The sequence below is a fragment of the Xenopus tropicalis genome, chromosome 1 (genome assembly GCF_000004195.4).
Source record: "Xenopus tropicalis strain Nigerian chromosome 1, UCB_Xtro_10.0, whole genome shotgun sequence".
Taxonomy (NCBI): Eukaryota; Metazoa; Chordata; class Amphibia; order Anura; family Pipidae; genus Xenopus; species Xenopus tropicalis.
In genome coordinates this window covers 9,412,366-9,433,462 of record NC_030677.2, presented here as the reverse complement: position 1 = coordinate 9,433,462, position 21,097 = coordinate 9,412,366, and the positions used below count along the sequence as shown (strand labels likewise).

Genomic DNA, 21,097 nt, shown 5'->3' with positions numbered 1-21,097 from the left:
GAATCATTTAACCATTAAATAAACCCAATAGGGCTGTTCTGCCCCCAATAAGGGGTAATTATATCTTAGTTGGGATCAAGTACAGGTACTGTTTTATTATTACAGAGAAAAGGGAATCATTTAACCATTAAATAAACCCAATAGGGCTGTTCTGCCCCAATAAGGGGTAATTATATCTTAGTTGGGATCAAGTACAGGTACTGTTTTATTATTACAGAGAAAAGGGAATCATATATAAAAATTAGAATTATTTGCTTATTATGGAGTTTATGGTTACATTGTTAGAATCCCTACTTTGGAACTTTCCAATGGGTTTCCAGATAACGGATTCCATACTTGTAGTGCTATTTTCACCATCCTCTTCATAGCAAGTAGAGATGTAGCGAACTGTTCGCCGGAGAACTAATTCGCACGAAAATCGGGTGTTCGCAAGTTCGCGAACTTTTAGCGATGTTCACAATTTTGGGTTCGCCTTAGCTGGAGCCAAATTTTGACCTCTCACCCCAGAGCCAGCAGATACATGGCAGCCAATCAGGCAGCTCTCCCTCCTGGACCCCCCCCGGACCACTCCCTTCCATATATAAACCGAAGCCCAGCAGCCATTTTACATTCTGCCTGTGTGTGCTTGATGAGTTAGCATAGGGAGAGAGCTGTGCAGGGGTTTGAGGGACAGTTTAGGTAGCTTTGCTGACTAGTAATCTACTTTCTACTGCTCTGTATGTAGCTGCTGGGGGCAGCTGTCCTGCTGATCTCATCTGCTGTAACCCAATAGTCCTTGTAAGGACTGCTTTTATTTTCTGATTACTGATTACAACAACGTATTTTTCAGAGAAATTTTTGCCCTTGATCCCCCTCCTGCATGTCACTGTCCAGGTCGTGGCACCCTTTAAACAACTTTAAAATCAGTTTTCTGGCCATAAATGGCTTTTCTAGGTTTCAAAGTTCGCCTTCTCATTGAAGTCTATGGGGTTCGCAAAGTTCGCACTTTTTGGCAGAAGTTCGCAAACGGGTTCGCGAACTTTTTTTGTGAGGTTCGCTACATCCCTAATAGCAAGGTTTTTGCACAGTAGGACAAGAGCCTTGAATATTCTTTGTATAGTATAAACAGATCTTAGTGATATCAACAGTTACCATTATTTATAAGGCGCCAACATTTACCCCAATTACAAATGGTAGTCGAACAGTAACCCTGTGTTTATTATTTTGTTGGAGAAAAAAAGGAGACATGGATTTTTTATAGGAAATCTTTATTGTAGGATTCGACATTTTCTTTACATTGCATTGCTAGTAACGCTCTCATTACATTTGTACCCAAAAAGTGACAGTCACCCCCAGATTCCAAATGCTCTCAGCGCTTTCGGCTTTACGCTGCCTCGAGTCAATATAAAGTGGTTATTGGAAATGGACCTTGTAAATGGTTTAATTCTGCTTGGTTCTGGTGAAGTCTCCAAAACGCTGTGTGAATGTTCCCAAGCCCTCGGGGTCAGTGGAAAATAAACCGATTCTTTTACCGTGTCGGTAGGAGTCAGACAGGCATTTGCTCCCATACAGATATTACAGAAACAGACGTTCCTTTACCCAAGTAGCGGGCACAGAGCTGAGGAACCTCGGCCCAAACTCCAAGCGGAATAGGAATGGCAATATTCAATCAACATTAACTGGATTAAACAACATGAGACTCAAAGGACTGTGTAAATAAAGGCACTTGTGATCAACAACAACAAACAAAACATTTGTGCAGTTTAAAGGCTAACTAAAACCCTCAGACAATTATACGCTTTCTCTAATTCCCAAGTATAGCTGCCAAGCGACCTTGACTTCCCCTCTCCTTGTGACATAGTGCAATTCACTGGATTGGCACATAAACATCAGAACCTACTGCCCATTAACTGGCGACGGGGCGATGCCCAGCACTAGAGCCCATATTTATGTAGGTGTTGGGGGTCACTGGTATTACTTTACATAGAACTGCTGCACTTGGGAATCAATACAGCAGCTATAAAGCTTAAAATGTAAGCATAGGCTGCCCATGTAAGCATACGCTGCCCATGTAAGCATACGGTGCCCATGTAAGCATAGTATGCCCATGTAAGTATAGGCTGCCCATGTAAGCATACGCTGCCCATGTAAGCATAGGCTGCCCATGTAAGCATACGCTGCCCATGTAAGCATACGGTGCCCATGTAAGTATAGGCTGCCCATGTAAGCATAGGCTGCCCATGTAAGCATAGGCTGCCCATGTAAGCATACGCTGCCCATGTAAGCATAGTATGCCCATGTAAGCATACGCTGCCCATGTAAGCATACGCTGCCCATGTAAGCATAGTATGCCCATGTAAGCATACGCTGCCCATGTAAGCATACGCTGCCCATGTAAGCATAGTATGCCCATATAAGCATACGCTGCCCATGTAAGCATAGTATGCCCATATAAGCATACGCTGCCCATGTAAGCATACGCTGCCCATGTAAGCATACGCTGCCCATGTAAGCATAGTATGCCCATGCAAGCATACGCTGCCCATGTAAGCATAGGCTGCCCATGTAAGCATAGGCTGCCCATGTAAGCATAGGCTGCCCATGTAAGCATAGGCTGCCCATGTAAGCATAGGCTGCCCATGTAAGCATACGCTGCCCATGTAAGCATAGGCTGCCCATGTAAGCATACGGTGCCCATGTAAGCATACGGTGCCCATGTAAGCATACGCTGCCCATGTAAGCATAGTATGCCCATGTAAGCATACGCTGCCCATGTAAGCATGTGCTGCCCATGTAAGCATACGCTGTCTGAGATGCCTAGTTTAAATGATAGAAATAGCACTTAGTCAAAAATCTCATACAATATATCTTACTCTTTATCAGGCACAAAAATATAAGGAAAACTTTAGAATTTGGCAACGTAAACATAATTATTCTCTTCTTTGTGGTATTACAGGCAATGGCTACATTTATGGCTCAGTATAATCAAGACAGACGTTGTCCAACTTGAACCGTTGCTGTTGCACAATGGGAGTACACTGAGCAAGTGGGGGCTATTAGCTATGGGAATGGTGTAATGGCATTATATGTCATTTATTAAGGGGGTACAGTGTGTGCACTATTTACTAAACCATAACTGTATTATAAAGGGAGGGTTCAGCTCTCTATAACAGAAACACAGATGCACAGAAACATTAAACTTGTACCGTTCCACCCAAGGAAAGTGCCAGGAAAACAGACACTAGTGCATATAACGTTGTGAGAAGCAGGGTTGGCACAGGCAGTTACAGCGGGCACAGCAGGGGGCACAGGCATTAATGCACAGGTTTGTCACGGATTTTAACCGTCCCGTCCTCCATTCCGAAATAAACTCGCTCAGCCATGTTAATGAATAGACCAGTGTCCACCACACCTATAGGGATGTAACAGAGGGGAAAATGATCATTAGTATTTTTTCATGGTAGGAATAGGTAGTTTCTGCCCCAATAAGGGGTAATTATATCTTAGTTGGGATCAAGTACAGGTACTGTTTTATTATTACAGAGAAAAGGGAATCATTTAACCATGAAATAAACCCAATAGGGCTGTTCTGCCCCCAATAAGGGGTAATTATATCTTAGTTGGGATCAAGTACAGGTACTGTTTTATTATTACAGAGAAAAGGGAATCATTTAACCATGAAATAAACCCAATAGGGCTGTTCTGCCCCAATAAGGGGTAATTATATCTTAGTTGGGATCAAGTACAGGTACTGTTTTATTATTACAGAGAAAAGGGAATCATTTAAGCATTAAATAAACCCAATAGGGCTGTTCTGCCCCAATAAGGGGTAATTATATCTTAGTTGGGATCAAGTACAGGTACTGTTTTATTATTACAGAGAAAAGGGAATCATTTAACCATGAAATAAACCCAATAGGGCTGTTCTGCCCCCAATAAGGGGTAATTATATCTTAGTTGGGATCAAGTACAGGTACTGTTTTATTATTACAGAGAAAAGGGAATCATTTAAGCATTAAATAAACCCAATAGGGCTGTTCTGCCCCAATAAGGGGTAATTATATCTTAGTTGGGATCAAGTACAGGTACTGTTTTATTATTACAGAGAAAAGGGAATCATTTAACCATTAAATAAACCCAATAGGGCTGTTCTGCCCCCAATAAGGGGTAATTATATCTTAGTTGGGATCAAGTACAGGTACTGTTTTATTATTACAGAGAAAAGGGAATCATTTAAACATTAAATAAACCCAATAGGGCTGTTCTGCCCCAATAAGGGGTAATTATATCTTAGTTGGGATCAAGTACAGGTACTGTTTTATTATTACAGAGAAAAGGGAATCATTTAAGCATTAAATAAACCCAATAGGGCTGTTCTGCCCCAATAAGGGGTAATTATATCTTAGTTGGGATCAAGTACAGGTACTGTTTTATTATTACAGAGAAAAGGGAATCATTTAACCATTAAATAAACCCAATAGGGCTGTTCTGCCCCCAATAAGGGGTAATTATATCTTAGTTGGGATCAAGTACAGGTACTGTTTTATTATTACAGAGAAAAGGGAATCATTTAAGCATTAAATAAACCCAATAGGGCTGTTCTGCCCCAATAAGGGGTAATTATATCTTAGTTGGGATCAAGTACAGGTACTGTTTTATTATTACAGAGAAAAGGGAATCATTTAAGCATTAAATAAACCCAATAGGGCTGTTCTGCCCCCAATAAGGGGTAATTATATCTTAGTTGGGATCAAGTACAGGTACTGTTTTATTATTACAGAGAAAAGGGAATCATTTAAACATTAAATAAACCCAATAGGGCTGTTCTGCCCCCAATCACTTTATTGTGCCTAAAAGCTGACTGATGATTCCTTGCTATGGGTTAATCCAACACTTTTTAATAATACCAGTATTGCAGTTGAGTATTAATAAGACGACACTTATACAGAATAATAATACAGAAATTTAATACATATTATACATCACTAAAACAATAGGGGGTCGATTTCTGCCCCACTGGGATTCTGAATATTGACTGAGAGAAGTGAGTCAGAATTGGTATCACACAGTTCTTTCCACAGAAAGTTCTAGATGATGATGATGAAACAGGGGTCGGTGGGTGCAGGGAGGGGACGATCGTTACTAAGAAACCCCCCCCCCCCCCCGGCACCCAGGGACACACACCTGCGCCCCTGACACATCCCATAACCACAGAGAGACGTTGTGAAACTACAATCTGCCCCTCGAGCGACGTGTCCCTACCGACCGGTGAGTGCTGGCACGGCACCCTGTGATTGGCTGCTTAGTAACACTAAAAAAAATTAAGGTTCATTTGACCTCCAAGGGATTTAGTGTAGGAAATTCTCTATACAATACATAACATGGCTGCCTTATAGGCAAACAGAAAATATATAATTTGGTAAAAAAAAAAAGGAGCTTTATTATACATAACCTTTATATTCGGCGCTTTATGATGTCACTAGTCCCACCGACGCTTGTATCAGCCAAGTCCTACTATGCACTATATGGCCAATAGCCACCCTGCCTGCCCAACTCTGCTATACAAGAACGAGATGAAGTTGCCCTTTATCCCTGTTGGAGCAGTGATGGTGGGATTTGCTCTCTATGTTAGTTGGGGGTCAGGACCAGCTCACAGTCAGGGTTCCAGATGCTCATTAGGGTTCTGGGCTCTGTGCAGGCCAATCAGGTTCTCTCACCCCCAGCAAACCCATTCTGTTTGGACCTGGCCTTGTACACGGGGGGGGCATTATTGTGCGGAGACAGGAACAGCCCCCCGACTGCCACAAAGTATGGAATATGATCATATAATGTAGTTGGCAATGTGCTGTGGAATATGTTGGTGCTTTATAAATAAATGTTAATAATAATAATAATGCTGAGTGTGTCATAAATCTAATTCCAATAATTAGAAGGGGGGCCCTCCCCCCTTTTTACATGTTGATTAGTATAGTAGTGAATCTTAAAGGGGACCTGTCACCCTAAGAAATAATTCCAAATCCTTTTCTATCATGTTAGTAGGGCAAAATAAACTTTACTTACACTGTATACATTATTATTATTGTTCCCTTCTGTCTTGGAATTTACAGTTACAGCCAGCAGGGCGGCGCCATTTTGTGAACACTGTTATTAAGGCAAAGCTTTGTATCCCCCCAAAATCTTATGCATTTGCCATCGGGGGGATATCTAGGAAGTGCTGAAGGGAAAGTTAAAGTAATTGTCATTAAAAATCGGAGCTGTCAGTCATGTATTGCCTGCCCCGCCTCTAGAGGGCAGAGGGGCGGCACAATGGTTATCATGGCAATATTGCACAATAAAACTTTCCCCCAAATCCCCTGCATTAAAATGCAAAAGAATCCCCCAATGAGAATCCCAGCCGGTGTGAGTAAATCCGGCTCCCTGTTCTCTGTTCCTGCAATTGGAGTTGGGAGCAATAAGCACAGTTTCCCAGCACTGAACAAGTCTGTCCCTTTATCCCCATGTCTGATTCCTGTGCCATATAATGAGGGGAAAATGCCATCATTATCTCTATATGTAAGGTACCAGCAAGGGGCCTGACACAGTGCTGGGAATCAGCATTCTCATTGGTCACTTCTCTTGTATCTTTAAGTTTTCAGTCAGTAGAATTCTCATTGGGGAATTGGTTTCCATGTGTAATTAAGTTTTTCATCAACTTCTATAGAGAACAAGGGGGCGCAGTGGGACAGCTTTATGGGTGGGTTTTCTAGATCCATTGTGGCCACTGGTGTTTCCTTCTGATACTTTATTTTGTCCTTTTTAAAGTGCTTATGCTTTAATGTTTTCACCTTTCCTGCTTCCCCCTTAGCACCCCCTGTAATTATCAGTGATAATTAAAAAATAAAAATGGAAAATATTGAGCTCTGTCTAAACAAGCCTAACTGCTGATTCTATTCTTGGGCTTACAGGTAAGGAGGAGTTCGTTATACCTGGGATTAAACAGGGAGGAAGATCAGATTATAGATTGTATTGGGATCTATTTACTGAATGATAAAGATTGACTTATTAGCACATTACTTTTACTATATGTTTATGAACCGCTACTGACTCACTAGTTATTGAGCCCCTAAACGCAGTTTATGTAACATTGAAAAACCCACAAAACTCTTTCTTTGAACTGCTTGTTAGTGGGAATATCAGCTGTTTATATTGCACAGACAATGGCATGGCCAAAATGTTGGCACTGTACCCTTGTGTTTATGGAGGGCCCTATATAAACAACTTATACGGGGCCCCAAAGCTTCACAGGACGGCCCTGCAATACACAGAACAGTTACAAGGATCATCTGGAAAGAAACTGAAATGGTAGCAGGGAGCAAAGCGCAACCATCGTGCAGATCCGTCATAAAGGATAAAGTCACTGCCATCTAGTGGCCACTTTACTCACTGCATTACTTGATTTCCTAGTGACAAATATTAGAGGTTTCATAAAAGGGAGGAATATCGGTAAGTTTAGGTTTAGTAACCCCCTCATTCTGTAACACATTTCCTGATCTGAATGGTTCGGCCCGGTAGTGAGTTGCTCTATACATCACCTGGTATCATCTTTATTTCTGTATTCACCGCTTTCCACTCGTGCACCTTGTCAAACTTCCAGTCTAACAGAAAGTTCCCGTTATCTGTGACCACTGGGCCCTGGGAAAGGAATAAAGAAAATATTATTATACACTGGCTTTTCTGGCTTCCTTATATAACTCTGCATCATCTTCATCTATACAGACTCTTCCTTAACTCACAGAGACCAGTCTGTACTCACCGCTTTACTGACAGCCATCCTTAATTCCGCTACACCCCCAAACCGACTCTGCAGGGCTTTAATCACTGGAACATAAGCCATGGGGATGACTTCAATAGGAACGCCTTTCTTCCACTGCTCCCCAAAGTTCTTGGAATCTTTCCTAATGAGAAGACATGACAAATGGTAAACAGTAGTGTGCTGTTCCTGCTGAATTGTGCTTAGTACAGGGGAATCCCTATGTGCCATAGTTTTATGGTATCTCTCTGTACAGGCTATGAGCAAACTTAGGGGGCTGTTCCTGCTGAATTGTGCTTAGTACAGGGGAATCCCTATGTGCCATAGTTTTATGGTATCTCTCTGTACAGGCTATGAGCAAACTTAGGGGGCTGTTCCTGCTGAATTGTGCTTAGTACAGGGGAATCCCTATGTGCCATAGTTTTATGGTATCTCTCTGTACAGGCTATGAGCAAACTTAGGGGGCTGTTCCTGCTGAATTGTGCTTAGTACAGGGGAATCCCTATGCTGCCATAGTTTTATGGTATCTCTCTGTTCAGGCTATGAGCAAACTTAGGGGCTGTTCCTGCTGAATTGTGCTTAGTACAGGGGAATCCCTATGTGCCATAGTTTTATGGTATCTCTCTGTACAGGCTATGAACAAACTTAGGGGGCTGTTCCTGCTGAATTGTGCTTAGTACAGGGGAATCCCTATGTGCCATAGTTTTATGTTATCTCTCTGTACAGGCTATGAGCAAACTTAGGGGGCTGTTCCTGCTGAATTGTGCTTAGTACAGGGGAATCCCTATGTGCCATAGTTTTATGTTATCTCTCTGTACAGGCTATGAGCAAACTTAGGGGGCTGTTCCTGCTGAATTGTGCTTAGTACAGGGGAATCCCTATGTGCCATAGTTTTATGGTATCTCTCTGTACAGGCTATGATCAAACTTAGGGGGCTGTTCCTGCTGAATTGTGCTTAGTACAGGGGAATCCCTATGTGCCATAGTTTTATGGTATCTCTCTGTACAGGCTATGAGCAAACTTAGGGGGCTGTTCCTGCTGAATTGTGCTTAGTACAATCCCTATGTTGGCATGGGAGCTGTTCTTGCTATGGAGAGTTCCATTCCATTAACAATTCTGTTCCTCTGGACACACCCCAGTGTTGTCAGATGATGCTCCAAGCCTTGTCCACTTTTTATAAGATGATTATAACACAATAGAAGGGCTATGGGAGATAATAGAGACAATGGCATCTTAGAGAAGACGGTAACTAAGGAATCTGGGCAAACTCCAAGAAATGATTTTGAATTCCCTCTCTGTGCTGTGAATATTCTCCTACCTGTAATCAGCGATGACAATGAAGGACTTGGCACAACCAGCCACTATTTTCTCCTGAGCCAAACAGCCACTAGAACAGAGGAAATTATTTATATATTATCTATATTATATATACACACATATTCAGGAAAATAAGAAATAATTCAATGTTTAGGGCATGTATGTTGCAATGGAGTGTTACACTATATAACAGTTTCCCGGTTAGGCTATTGGTATGTCTCTATGCCGGGTCCGAGGCCCTAACCCTTTACTGCTGATGTGGTTTCAGTTTATATGAGACTGTTAAACCTGCATTTGCAGCAAGAATATCAAATACATTCTTTATTCACTGCTCGGGGGGGGGGGGGGGGGGGCGGGGGTTATGACTGACTGGGTGCAAGACTTGGGTGCAGCTCATTGCCCAGAATCAATGGAGCACAATCCAATATTAAACTACAATGCTGCCACCTAGTGGTAATATTAGCACCAGTCAAAAGAGCTAAACAAAGAAAAAGAAGTGGAGCAGTGAAAGGTACTTATGTGACTGCCGGATAGAAAAACCGCAGTTCTACTTATAATTCTAGAATAAAACATATAATGATTTTAATAGTCTCATTAAAAAACATCCCCATGAGGGTACGGGACTATACCACACCTCCCAACATTTGAAAAAAGTAACGAGGGACAAAAAGAAAATGTTTTGACCAAGCCCATTCGACCACACTCCCTAAATGCCACTCCCATTTGACTAAATTTGGCAGATTCTGTAAAGTTTGAACACATTTCTGGGGGTTTGGGGGTCCTGTTTTATGTGTTATTACAGTTTTGCTAATGAAGGTGAAGTTGCCCCTGAAGCTGCGAGTCTCAGTTCCCCCAAGAGACCTGTTTAGCTTATTAGTTACACTTGTATCTCAGTGCAGGGGGTGAGTATTCTGGGCTCTGCCAAAAGCTACTTATTTAATTAAGTTTGAGAAACTTTGTATCTTTTTGAGCATTTGGTGTAGGAGATCAAAGGGAAATGAGGGGCTTTTCAGTAATAAACCGGGGACTGCGGCCTGAGCTGTTAAAATCGGGACACTTGGGAGGTATGAAATGCATAAACAGCCCTGACCAAGGGCTTTTCACTTGGGCCCCAAACAAACTGTATATGTAATATTATACCTAATAATAACCATTGTTCTGCACTGATTTATAGGAAAGTGAAAATACAATTTTAACTATAAACCTAAAAGAACCTCCGATTGTGATGAAACCGGATAACCCCGTGTGTGCCAGTTTGTAGCTTAGTGTTACTGTATATATATATATATATATAGCCCTTACCCTCCTCCTTTTATAAGGTTCAGCTCCGAATCCACTTCATCTGCTCCATCAATGGCGACGTCGAGCTGCCGGCAGAGAGACAGGTATTTATTATACAATGATCCCCGGGGAGAGACAGACGCTTTGTATGTACAATAGCATGTAGCGTGTTCAATATCTGCTAGGGGAAAATATCCATTACATGGAAAAAGTTACACAGCTCAGAGTTAGAAGATACATTTGGGAACATTTGACACAGAAGTCACAGGGCAAAAAGTCGGCCAATCACAGCAACCGACCCAGACAACACAGCACAGGGCCCTCCTGTTACACAGTAATGATATCGGCAGGGAACAACTGCTAATGTCACAAAAGCCAAAAGAAAAATAACTACTGTTAATAGCAAAAGTGCTCAGAAGTGCACTATAGACTATAATACATTGTTATAGGGCTATGTCCCCTTTAAAAAGAAACTAAACCCTGCTGCACAACGCGGATCAACCAAACTTTACTCAGCTGTTGCCGGACTACAAATCCCAGAATGATTGAGGAATGCTGGGAGCTGTAGTCCAGTAACATCAGTGTTGTATTCTTAAAGCAATATTGCCCAATAAAACTTTCCCCCAAATCCCCTGCATTAAAATGCAAGAAATCCCCCAATGAGAATCCCAGCTGATGTGAGTAAATCCGGCTCCCTGTTCTCTGTTCCTGCAATTGGAGTTGGGAGCAATAAGCACAGTTTCAGCTTTGGTCACTGAGGACTCCTATTGAAGCCCAAAACATAATCTGTATCATTTGTAGCCCAAGTGTTTTAGTTTTCTTTATAATAAAGGCACATGTAGGTGGGTATAGGGGGCAGTAACGTACCTCAGGGTGTCTGTCCAAGTCGCTCAGAACTAATCCGTTCTGCAGGATCAGCTGCCGGGCCTGTGGGAGACACAGATATAATGGAATCCTATTGCTCAAACTATTATTACAGAGAAAAGGGAATCATTTAACCATGAAATAAACCCAATAGGGCTGTTCTGCCCCAATAAGGGGTAATTATATCTTAGTTGGGATCAAGTACAGGTACTGTTTTATTATTACAGAGAAAAGGGAATCATTTAACCATTAAATAAACCCAATAGGGCTGTTCTGCCCCAATAAGGGGTAATTATATCTTAGTTGGGATCAAGTATAGGTACTGTTTTATTATTACAGAGAAAAGGGAATCATTTAACCATGAAATAAACCCAATAGGGCTGTTCTGCCCCAATAAGGGGTAATTATATCTTAGTTGGGATCAAGTACAGGTACTGTTTTATTATTACAGAGAAAAGGGAATCATTTAACCATTAAATAAACCCAATAGGGCTGTTCTGCCCCAATAAGGGGTAATTATATCTTAGTTGGGATCAAGTATAGGTACTGTTTTATTATTACAGAGAAAAGGGAATCATTTAACCATGAAATAAACCCAATAGGGCTGTTCTGCCCCAATAAGGGGTAATTATATCTTAGTTGGGATCAAGTACAGGTACTGTTTTATTATTACAGAGAAAAGGGAATCATTTAACCATTAAATAAACCCAATAGGGCTGTTCTGCCCCCAATAAGGGGTAATTATATCTTAGTTGGGATCAAGTACAGGTACTGTTTTATTATTACAGAGAAAAGGGAATCATTTAACCATTAAATAAACCCAATAGGGCTGTTCTGCCCCAATAAGGGGTAATTATATCTTAGTTGGGATCAAGTATAGGTACTGTTTTATTATTACAGAGAAAAGGGAATCATTTAACCATGAAATAAACCCAATAGGACTGTTCTGCCCCAATAAGGGGTAATTATATCTTAGTTGGGATCAAGTACAGGTACTGTTTTATTATTACAGAGAAAAGGGAATCATTTAACCATTAAATAAACCCAATAGGACTGTTCTGCCCCAATAAGGGGTAATTATATCTTAGTTGGGATCAAGTACAGGTACTGTTATTTACAGTAGCAGTGCCTGAAGCAAGCAGCCCATATCACACAGTGTGGGGTTACAGTACATATCCAGTCATAGAGAACCAGTTCATTTACTGGTATTACTGGACCTGTAAGTCTGACCCACAACATCAGAAGAGAAAAGAGCCTGGTTTATACCACAACTGAAATAAGAATGCGATTCTTGCCTGGAAAGACGTCGGGACACACACGATATTCAGATTTTCCTGCTTCACCCGTTCCGCTGGGAGAGAAAAATAAGAATATTAGCGCAATTATACAGGTAGTACAGAGAATAAGGCTTCATTATTGGATCTTTACAATGACCCGCAATGGTTCTGCCAGTGGGACAATCATGAAGTAATGGGCAGGGACTGCAGGTATGAGTGCAATTATATTGCCGAGGGACTGCTATATTATATATTAGACTTTCAGGTTTATGTAATAAAAGGTATTAAGTTTGCTCAGTAACCCATAGCAACCAATCAGCAGGTAGCATTTACATCTGTTTAAAAGCAAACATCTTATTGGTTGCTATGGATTACTGCTCCTGGGCAAACATGGTGCCTTTTATTACATATGGGGGTTTATATATTATGGGTAGATATATAATACATGCACGTTCAGTCCCATTTTTATATAGACAGGGATTAAAACTGGGTTTTTTATAGGATGAGTAGATTAACCCTATAAATCTTCCAACATTCAGGATGGGCTGATGGGAAATGTAGTTTACTAACAATTGCACAGTTACCCATACAGTTATACTCTGACATTCTGTGTTTCCTACTTTGTAGTTTGGGGGGGGGGCTTTCCCTGAATCAGCACATGTACAGAGCCGCCATGTACAGAGCCAGGTCCAAACAGAATGGGTTTGGCGAGATGGGAGTGGAAGAACTATTATTGGCCTGTTCCTCAACCCAACGGAACCCCCAGTGGGATGAATCAGAACCCCCAGTGGAATGAATCAGAACCCCCCGTGGGATGAATCAGAACCCCCAGTGGGATGAATCAGAACCCCCAGTGGGATGAATCAGAACCCCCCGTGGGATGAATCAGAACCCCCCGTGGGATGAATCAGAACCCCCCGTGGGATGAATCAGAACCCCCCGTGGGATGAATCAGAACCCCCCGTGGGATGAATCAGAACCCCCCGTGGGATGAATCAGAACCCCCCGTGGGATGAATCAGAACCCCCCGTGGGATGAATCAGAACCCCCCGTGGGATGAATCAGAACCCCCCGTGGGATGAATCAGAACCCCCCGTGGGATGAATCAGAACCCCCGTGGGATGAATCAGAACCCCCAGTGGGATGAATCAGAACCCCCAGTGGGATGAATCAGAACCCCCCGTGGGATGAATCAGAACCCCCCGTGGGATGAATCAGAACCCCCCGTGGGATGAATCAGAACCCCCCGTGGGATGAATCAGAACCCCCCGTGGGATGAATCAGAACCCCCAGTGGGATGAATCAGAACCCCCAGTGGGATGAATCAGAACCCCCCGTGGGATGAATCAGAACCCCCAGTGGGATGAATCAGAACCCCCAGTGGGATGAATCAGAACCCCCCGTGGGATGAATCAGAACCCCCCGTGGGAAGAATCAGAACCCCCCGTGGGATGAATCAGAACCCCCCGTGGGATGAATCAGAACCCCCAGTGGGATGAATCAGAACCCCCAGTGGGATGAATCAGAACCCCCCGTGGGATGAATCAGAACCCCCCGTGGGATGAATCAGAACCCCCCGTGGGATGAATCAGAACCCCCCGTGGGATGAATCAGAACCCCCCGTGGGATGAATCAGAACCCCCAGTGGGATGAATCAGAACCCCCCGTGGGAAGAATCAGAACCCCCCGTGGGATGAATCAGAACCCCCTCTGGGATGAATCAGAACCCCCCGTGGGAAGAATCAGAACCCCCCGTGGGATGAATCAGAACCCCCTCTGGGATGAATCAGAACCCCCCGTGGGAAGAATCAGAACCCCCCGTGGGATGAATCAGAACCCCCTCTGGGATGAATCAGAACCCCCTTCTGAGCCCCAGGCCTGATCCTCAACACCAGGGTCCAACCTCTTACATCTGAATGGAAGCAAATCCACCAACAATGTTTCAGCATTTAGTGGAAACCCACCCCAGAAGACATGGGCTGTTCATAGATTGCAAGCTCTTTGGGACAGGGCCCCCATTCCTACCTGTTATAGAAACTCCTAGTACTTCTCTGTATTTATTCTCATTATTTCTCTGTATCTCTATTTGTGTACTGCACACTATGCTATATAAAATATTAACCCTCTGCTTTCCAGGGAATCTGGGCACAACCCACCATCAAAGCCCCCCAGACTCTCGGCCATGTTAACCTCAGTTCATCTCTGCAGCCCAGTGTTGCCAGTAACAGGCGCTTGTACTGAATGTTCTATGATAGTGGGAGCCAAAGTCCTTGAATGTCTGTGGGAATCTGACTGTTTAGACTGGATAGTCAGCTAGTTTATTATAAGACACATTCCTGGCTTCCATCTAGCAGCATTAACTCCACTCTGATTGGAGACTTGCATCAACCAATCAGCACAGGATTGGCCTTTCACGCAGACACAAGAGCTGCTCTTCTAAAAGTCGCATTAAACATCCTATTCATCATTTATATACAGTTTAACTATAAAGGAAATATCCAGAGAAACCAATCAGAATAACAGTAATACCGAGTCGATTGACAGCATGAACTATGGTGGAGCCGCTGCCAATGCCAAGCGCCTGATTGTTCTGAAAGAGAAAAAAAAAAAGTATATATTATTAATTTCCAGGATTGTATTATGCCAGATTCAGCCACATTGCCTATTGCAGGAGAACTCTCAGCTCCTTGTTTCCACCGACCCCAACATGGGTTTGGTCTAGAGCTGCTGTGTGCGGGATGTTGTACAGCAGCCATATGAATGTACAGTACTATTATTAATTATATGTAATTATATAGCACCAACATCATATGTAGCGCTGCACACATAATGCACATAATGACAAACTGATAGAGCGGGTAATGAGGGCTCTGGCCACAAGGGCTTACAATCTAAAAGGAAGTGGGGATACACAAGGGTAAAAGTAGCTGTATGGGGGAGGGGATATCACTCCAACTTGCAGCGCAGCAGTAAAGTGTGCCTGAGTCTGAGCTTTCAGCCAGCGCTACACATTAGAACTGCTTTCAGCTAACCTATTGTTTCTCCTACTCCCATGTAACTGGAGGAGTCCCAAGCCGGACTTGGATTTCTTACTATTGAGTGCTATTCTGATACCTACTGGGAGCTGCTATCTTGCTCCCTTCCCATTGTTCTGCTGATCGGCTGCTGGGGGTGAGGGGGGGGGATATCACTCCAACTTGCAGCGCAGCAGTAAAGTGTGCCTGAGTCTGAGCTTTCAGAAGGAGCCAGCGCTACACATTAGAACTGCTTTCAGCTAACCTATTGTTTCTCCTACTCCCATGTAACTGGAGGAGTCCCAAGCCGGACTTGGATTTCTTACTATTGAGTGCTATTCTGATACCTACTGGGAGCAGAGAGTAGGGGGGTACAAAGAGACACACTGTACCTTCACATGATTATCCACAGCGGCGCATCCCGCGAGCCTCTTGGCCTCCTCTGTCATCCTGCGTATAGTAGTGAGCAGCCTGCGCTGGATCATGCACCCTCTGCTCGGGGGACTAATGCGCCGATGTTACACCTGCCCAGAAGGAGCCAATAATATCATTAATTCCAATCGCTATATAACTCGGGGTTTCCTATTCTGTACCCCCAGTCCCCCCCATAACTGGATTTTACTTTTTACATTAAGTCCGGGTCGGTCTCTCCCTGCCTGAAACCCACACCCTGCTGTATGTTGCGTTTATGTTACAGTTCCTTCCCCTTCCCCCTTCACTTCCTCAGAATTAATAGAGAATATTTTGCAAACCTTTGTGGTTTTGGCCTCGGTGCCGCTGGTGCAGCCCATAGCAACCAATCAGCAATAAGGTTTCAATTGCCTAGGAGAGTTACAGTAATAAAGGCAAATCCCTGGTTGGCTGCCTACTGCACTAATACCCCTGTACAGGTATGGGACCTGTTATCCAGAATGTAGGGGACTTGGGGTTTTCCGGATAAGGGGATAACTTTTAGTAAGACGAAGACGATATCCTGGAACAATTTGCAATCGGTCTTCATGTTTTATTAAGTGTGGGGGTTTTTATATTTAGTAGTTTAGCTTTTTGTTCAGCTTCCCTCTGGTTTGGAATTTCAACAGCTATGTGGTTGCGGGGGGCGGGGGGGAGGAGTTGAAGGAAGTTGCTGGGGGGAAGCTGTGCAGATGCTGGGGGGAGCTGGGGCACATATCAAGAGGGGGGAGCTGCAGGAAGTTGCTGGGGGGAGAGCTGGAGGATGCTGGTGGGAGCAGGGGGGGAGCCGGAGGATGCTGGTGGGAGCAGGGGGGGAGCCCGAGGATGCTGGGGGGAGCTGGAGGATGCTGGGGGGAGCAGGGGGGAGCCGGAGGATGCTGGGGGGAGCCGGAGGATGCTGGGGGGAGCAGGAGGATGCTGGGGGGAGCAGGAGGATGCTGGGGGAATGCTGGCTACCATTGTTTTAGGGGGGCCCTGGCTACCAATGTCTGTGTGTCTTTTGTACTGGTGGGAGGGGTCACTGGGGGAGGGGCCATTGGGGGGCAGGGCATGGGAGGAGGGGGGCCCAGAAAATTTTGCTGTGAGGGGCCCTGTTTTTTCTATTTGCGGCCCTGCCAGACACACTGACAGCATTAAAGCCAACCGGAAAGCAAAGACACATTGTCCTCCTGTGGCTCCGCCTTTCATCTCTTTTCCCCCAGATGTTACTGGTTGTGGCGCACAAAGGGTAAAACTAGAATGTTGGTAAATCTGATTCTCTTTATCATCTGGTCAGATTGACACTCACTACTAACCCTGCAGCCATGTGGCACAGGCTTTGGGCACAGTATGAATGGGTGGGAGTGGGAGCTGCCATGGTGCTGCCCTCTGGCGGCCAAACTGCAGAAGTGGCTGAATTCTTCCCTTGGTTTTAACGCTAAGTAACTTGCCCCAAAGCCCTCAGCTGCATTATTATGGGATATACAGACAGAAATAAATACAGTGAAGGAAATCCGTTGCTGCCCCTGGGATAGAAACTCCGTGCGCTCAGTACAAACTCACACACAGAGCGACAGAGCCAATGCGGCTACGGACGGGCACCGAGAGGGGCCACAATCAGTATAAACCCGCAGCCAATGGGCAGCGAACCCCCCGGACTCACAGTGACCGAGTCTCCTTCTCTCTCCGCCAAAACGTGTTCCGTTCCCAGAGAGGCAGCGCGGCGGGGTGACGTCAGGCCTAGGGGCGGGGTCAAGCCTCCTCAGCTCAGGGAGTGGGCGGGGAAGGATTTAAAGGAACCGCGCCTGTTAGCGCTGCGCTCTATAGTGAAACATTGTAAATCAAACATGAGAACTTGTAGTTACTGATGGGAAGAATTTCCTTTGAGAAAAAACGCCTGTAGGTTCCAATGGTTAAAAAAATAAACAGGACAGATTTGCTCATCACTAGTAGTTTTATCTATGGAAAAGTTACATGGAGAACAGATAATGTCTTGTCTGCTGCCATCTTGTGGCGGTTTGTGGGTATAGCAGAACAAACATATTTAGGGGCTTTGAAAGGTAAAGATGGAAATCTCATGATGTTTCCGAAGTCTCACAAAGTCCTTCATAGAAGGTAGAACTTTTACATTACATTAACATTTATTTATAAAGTGCCAACATATCCCGCAGCGCTGTACAATAAGTGGGTTCCATACATTGGGCATACAGAGTAACATATAAAGCAATCAGTAACCGATACAGGAGGGGAAGGGAGTCCTGCCCAAAAGAGCTTACACTCTACAAGGAGTAACATATAAAGCAATCAATAACCGATACAGGAGGGGAAGGGAGCCCTGCCCAAAAGAGCTTACAATCTACAAGGAGTAACATATAAAGCAATCAGTAACCGATACAGGAGGGGAAGGGAGCCCTGCCCAAAAGAGCTTACACTCTACAAGGAGAAACATATAAAGCAATCAGTAACCGATACAGGAGGGGAAGAGAGCCCTGCCCAAAAGAGCTTACAATCTACAAGGAGTAACATATAAAGCAATCAGTAACCGATACAGGAGGGGAAGAGAGCCCTGCCCAAAAGAGCTTACAATCTACAAGGAGTAACATATAAAGCAATCAGTAACCGATACAGGAGGGGAAGGGAGCCCTGCCCAAAAGAGCTTACACTCTACAAGGAGTAACATATAAAGCAATCAGTAACCGATACAGGAGGGGAAGAGAGCCCTGCCCAAAAGAGCTTACAATCTACAACTTTTCGGCTTTAGCGGCCAATGGGCTGGAGGCTGAGTGGTCAGACTGACAGATCTGCATTAAGCCGTTGCTCTTTGGTGTCGCTAAACTAACTCTGGCTAAACCGTACCTCCCAACATTTGAAAAAAGTAAAGAGGAATAAAAAGAAAATGTTTTGACCACGCCCATTTTTTTGCTACCACACCCGCTAAATACTCCCATTTTACCAAATTTGGCAGGTTCTCTAAAGTTTGAACACATTTCTGGGGGTTTGGGGGTCTTGTTTTATGTGTTCTTACAGTTTTGCTAATGAAGGTGAAGTTGCCCTTTAAGCTGTGAGTCTCAGTTCCCCCAAGAGACCTGTTTAGCTTATTAGTTATAGTTGTATCTCCGTGCAGGGGGTGAGTATTCTGGGCTCTGCCAAAAGCTACTTATTTAATTAAGTTTGGGAAACTTTGTATCTTTTTGATCAAAGGGAAATGAGGGACTTTTCAATGAGAAGGCCTGAGCTGTTACAATCAGGACTGTCTATGGGGGTATAAAACTACAATTCCCAGTATTCCCTGTTTAGCTCTACAAATAATATATAGAATACACAATGATCTCATCAGTTATAATCGGAGCTTAGTGATGTCATTTCTGTCACATGACTCACTTAAACCTGTTTATTATAATAAATCCAGTACCCCCTGTTGTAAAATATGAGGATATTAGAAGTCCCCTCGGCATTCCCTGACCTGTATAAAAGCCCTTGTACCTGTATATAGTTAGGGAACTTCTTGGCGACTTATAATATTATATTTTTTTATTTTATATTTATTTTATATTTAATAGGGGGCACTTTATTCACTATATAACCCTAGGCCCTAACATCCTCTGTTATTCAAAAGAGATGGCTTGAAAGTGAGCAATGGGGCGGCCTCTGGGTGCTGCAAACTCAAATCCGGCTCTGGTCAAAAGGTAGTGATGAGCCAATCTGTCCCGTTTTGCTTTACCGGAAATAAAAAGTGAAACTTTGGAAAAATTTGCAAAATGGCGTTTTATTTTTTCCAAAGTTATGTCTTAGGTGGATAATTAATGGGCCTTAACCCTATCAGTTCAGTTTTACAGAAAGAAAGACTGGGAGAATGTGAGCAAAAACCTAGAGCAAAGTCTACAAACTGAACCAATAGAAGTCTATGTACCTGGACACATTGTTATCTGGAAAGAGAGTCAGTGAGGGTGACAGACAAATAAAAAGGCAGAATTACTTGGTTTAAATGAATGTGATTTATAAAACCAAGCGCTGAGGGCAGTGATTTATACTGACCCATAGTCACCAGGGATATAATGATCCTGTGTTTAGGTTCCTAGCAGTTGCACCTGGGGCAATAAGTTGTGAATAAAGGGGATGTTCACCTTTGAGTTAACTTTAGGTATGATGTAGAGAGTAATAGTCTGAGGCAATTTGCAATTGGTCATTATTTTTTTATTATTTGTAGTCTTTTTCGTTATTTCGTTTTCAGTTCAGGAGCTCTGCAGTTTCAGCAACTATTTGGTTGCTAGGGCCCAAGTAACCTTAGCAACCAGGGAGTAGTGTGGATGAGAGACTGGCAAATGAATAGGCGAGGGACTAAATAGAAAAGAATAAGCTAAAAAAAAAATCAATATATTCAATCAGTTGGATCAGAAATGTAATCCCTGTCTGTAAAATGTAGAGCTGCTATAAAACACAAAGTAGCACAATGATACAAAGGCCAATGGTTTCAGACAACTAATAGCCCATTGGGTTACAGGACCTCCTAATACAGTTTGGGGGATCAGAGAACCCTGTCCCCTGTTTTTCTGTCTGTGACACCTTGTATGTATGTATGTATGTATGTATATATATATATGTATATCTTTATTTATAAAGTGCTACTCATGTACGCAGCGCTGTACTGTAGAACAATAGATTAATACAACAGAAGTTATTCATATAATAGTAGATAAATACAAAGTATTTAAGCAATAAATTCAAATAAATACAAGGTACGGTTGCAATAAGTTAAGAGACAAGAGGATTGAGGTCCCTGCCCCGTAGAGCTTACAATCTAAATATCATCCAGCCCAGTTACATACTGGAGAGAACCCCGATTGCATGGAAGCCCCATTGCACTTCTGGGAGAAAAGGAGGATCCAGGGAGTGCCTGGCTTTGGGCTCAAAAACACGGGTGGGGCCAGCAGGTTATAAAGGGAACCCTGCTACAGTGCCAGGCAGAGAGAAACACATCCGGTAGAACAGGGAGCAGTAGACTGAACTGGCAGTAACCAGAGAGGCTGCGGAGTGCTCGGCTAGAGACAGTCTTTGAGCTCCAGCCCAAAGGGAGAGACAGTTCTGCATCTTGTTCAACTGCCTGTGGGTGCCTGTTGCCATCCTAGTGTGGCCCCTGGGTGAGGGCA

At 43.6% G+C, this 21,097-nt stretch overlaps 1 protein-coding gene across 2 annotated transcripts; it reads right to left on the bottom strand.

Moving 5' to 3' along the window:
* Positions 1-1,230: 1,230 nt before the first annotated feature.
* Positions 1,231-17,718, bottom strand: rpia (ribose 5-phosphate isomerase A). Of its 2 annotated transcripts, none has more exons than XM_031895223.1 (10): positions 17,614-17,718; positions 15,914-16,045; positions 15,037-15,097; positions 12,526-12,581; positions 11,234-11,293; positions 10,388-10,452; positions 9,087-9,155; positions 7,772-7,913; positions 7,551-7,650; positions 1,231-3,391 (listed from the first exon to the last, which is right to left on the bottom strand). In XM_031895223.1, exons 2-10 carry the CDS (start codon positions 16,004-16,006, stop codon positions 3,294-3,296), a joined length of 744 nt encoding a protein of 247 aa, XP_031751083.1. In that variant the 5' UTR covers positions 16,007-16,045; positions 17,614-17,718; the 3' UTR covers positions 1,231-3,293. The 2 variants fall into 2 exon arrangements, with proteins under 2 accessions (XP_031751083.1, XP_031751084.1); XM_031895224.1 differs by having other exon boundaries at positions 17,516-17,700.
* Between the last annotated feature and the right edge of the window lie 3,379 nt (positions 17,719-21,097).

What these genes read in the sequence shown, in the direction of transcription:
- rpia (XM_031895223.1), bottom strand. Translation starts at nt 16,006, where the DNA reads ATGATCCAGCGCAGGCTGCTCACTACTATACGCAGGATGACAGAGGAG. An exon ending in GGATGGCTGTCAGTAAAGCG is followed by an intron (nt 7,651 to 7,771) that starts GTGAGTACAGAC and finishes TTCCTTTCCCAG; the next exon opens with GGCCCAGTGGTCACAGATAA. An exon ending in AGAAATAAAGATGATACCAG is followed by an intron (nt 3,392 to 7,550) that starts GTGATGTATAGA and finishes ACATCCCTATAG; the next exon opens with GTGTGGTGGACACTGGTCTA.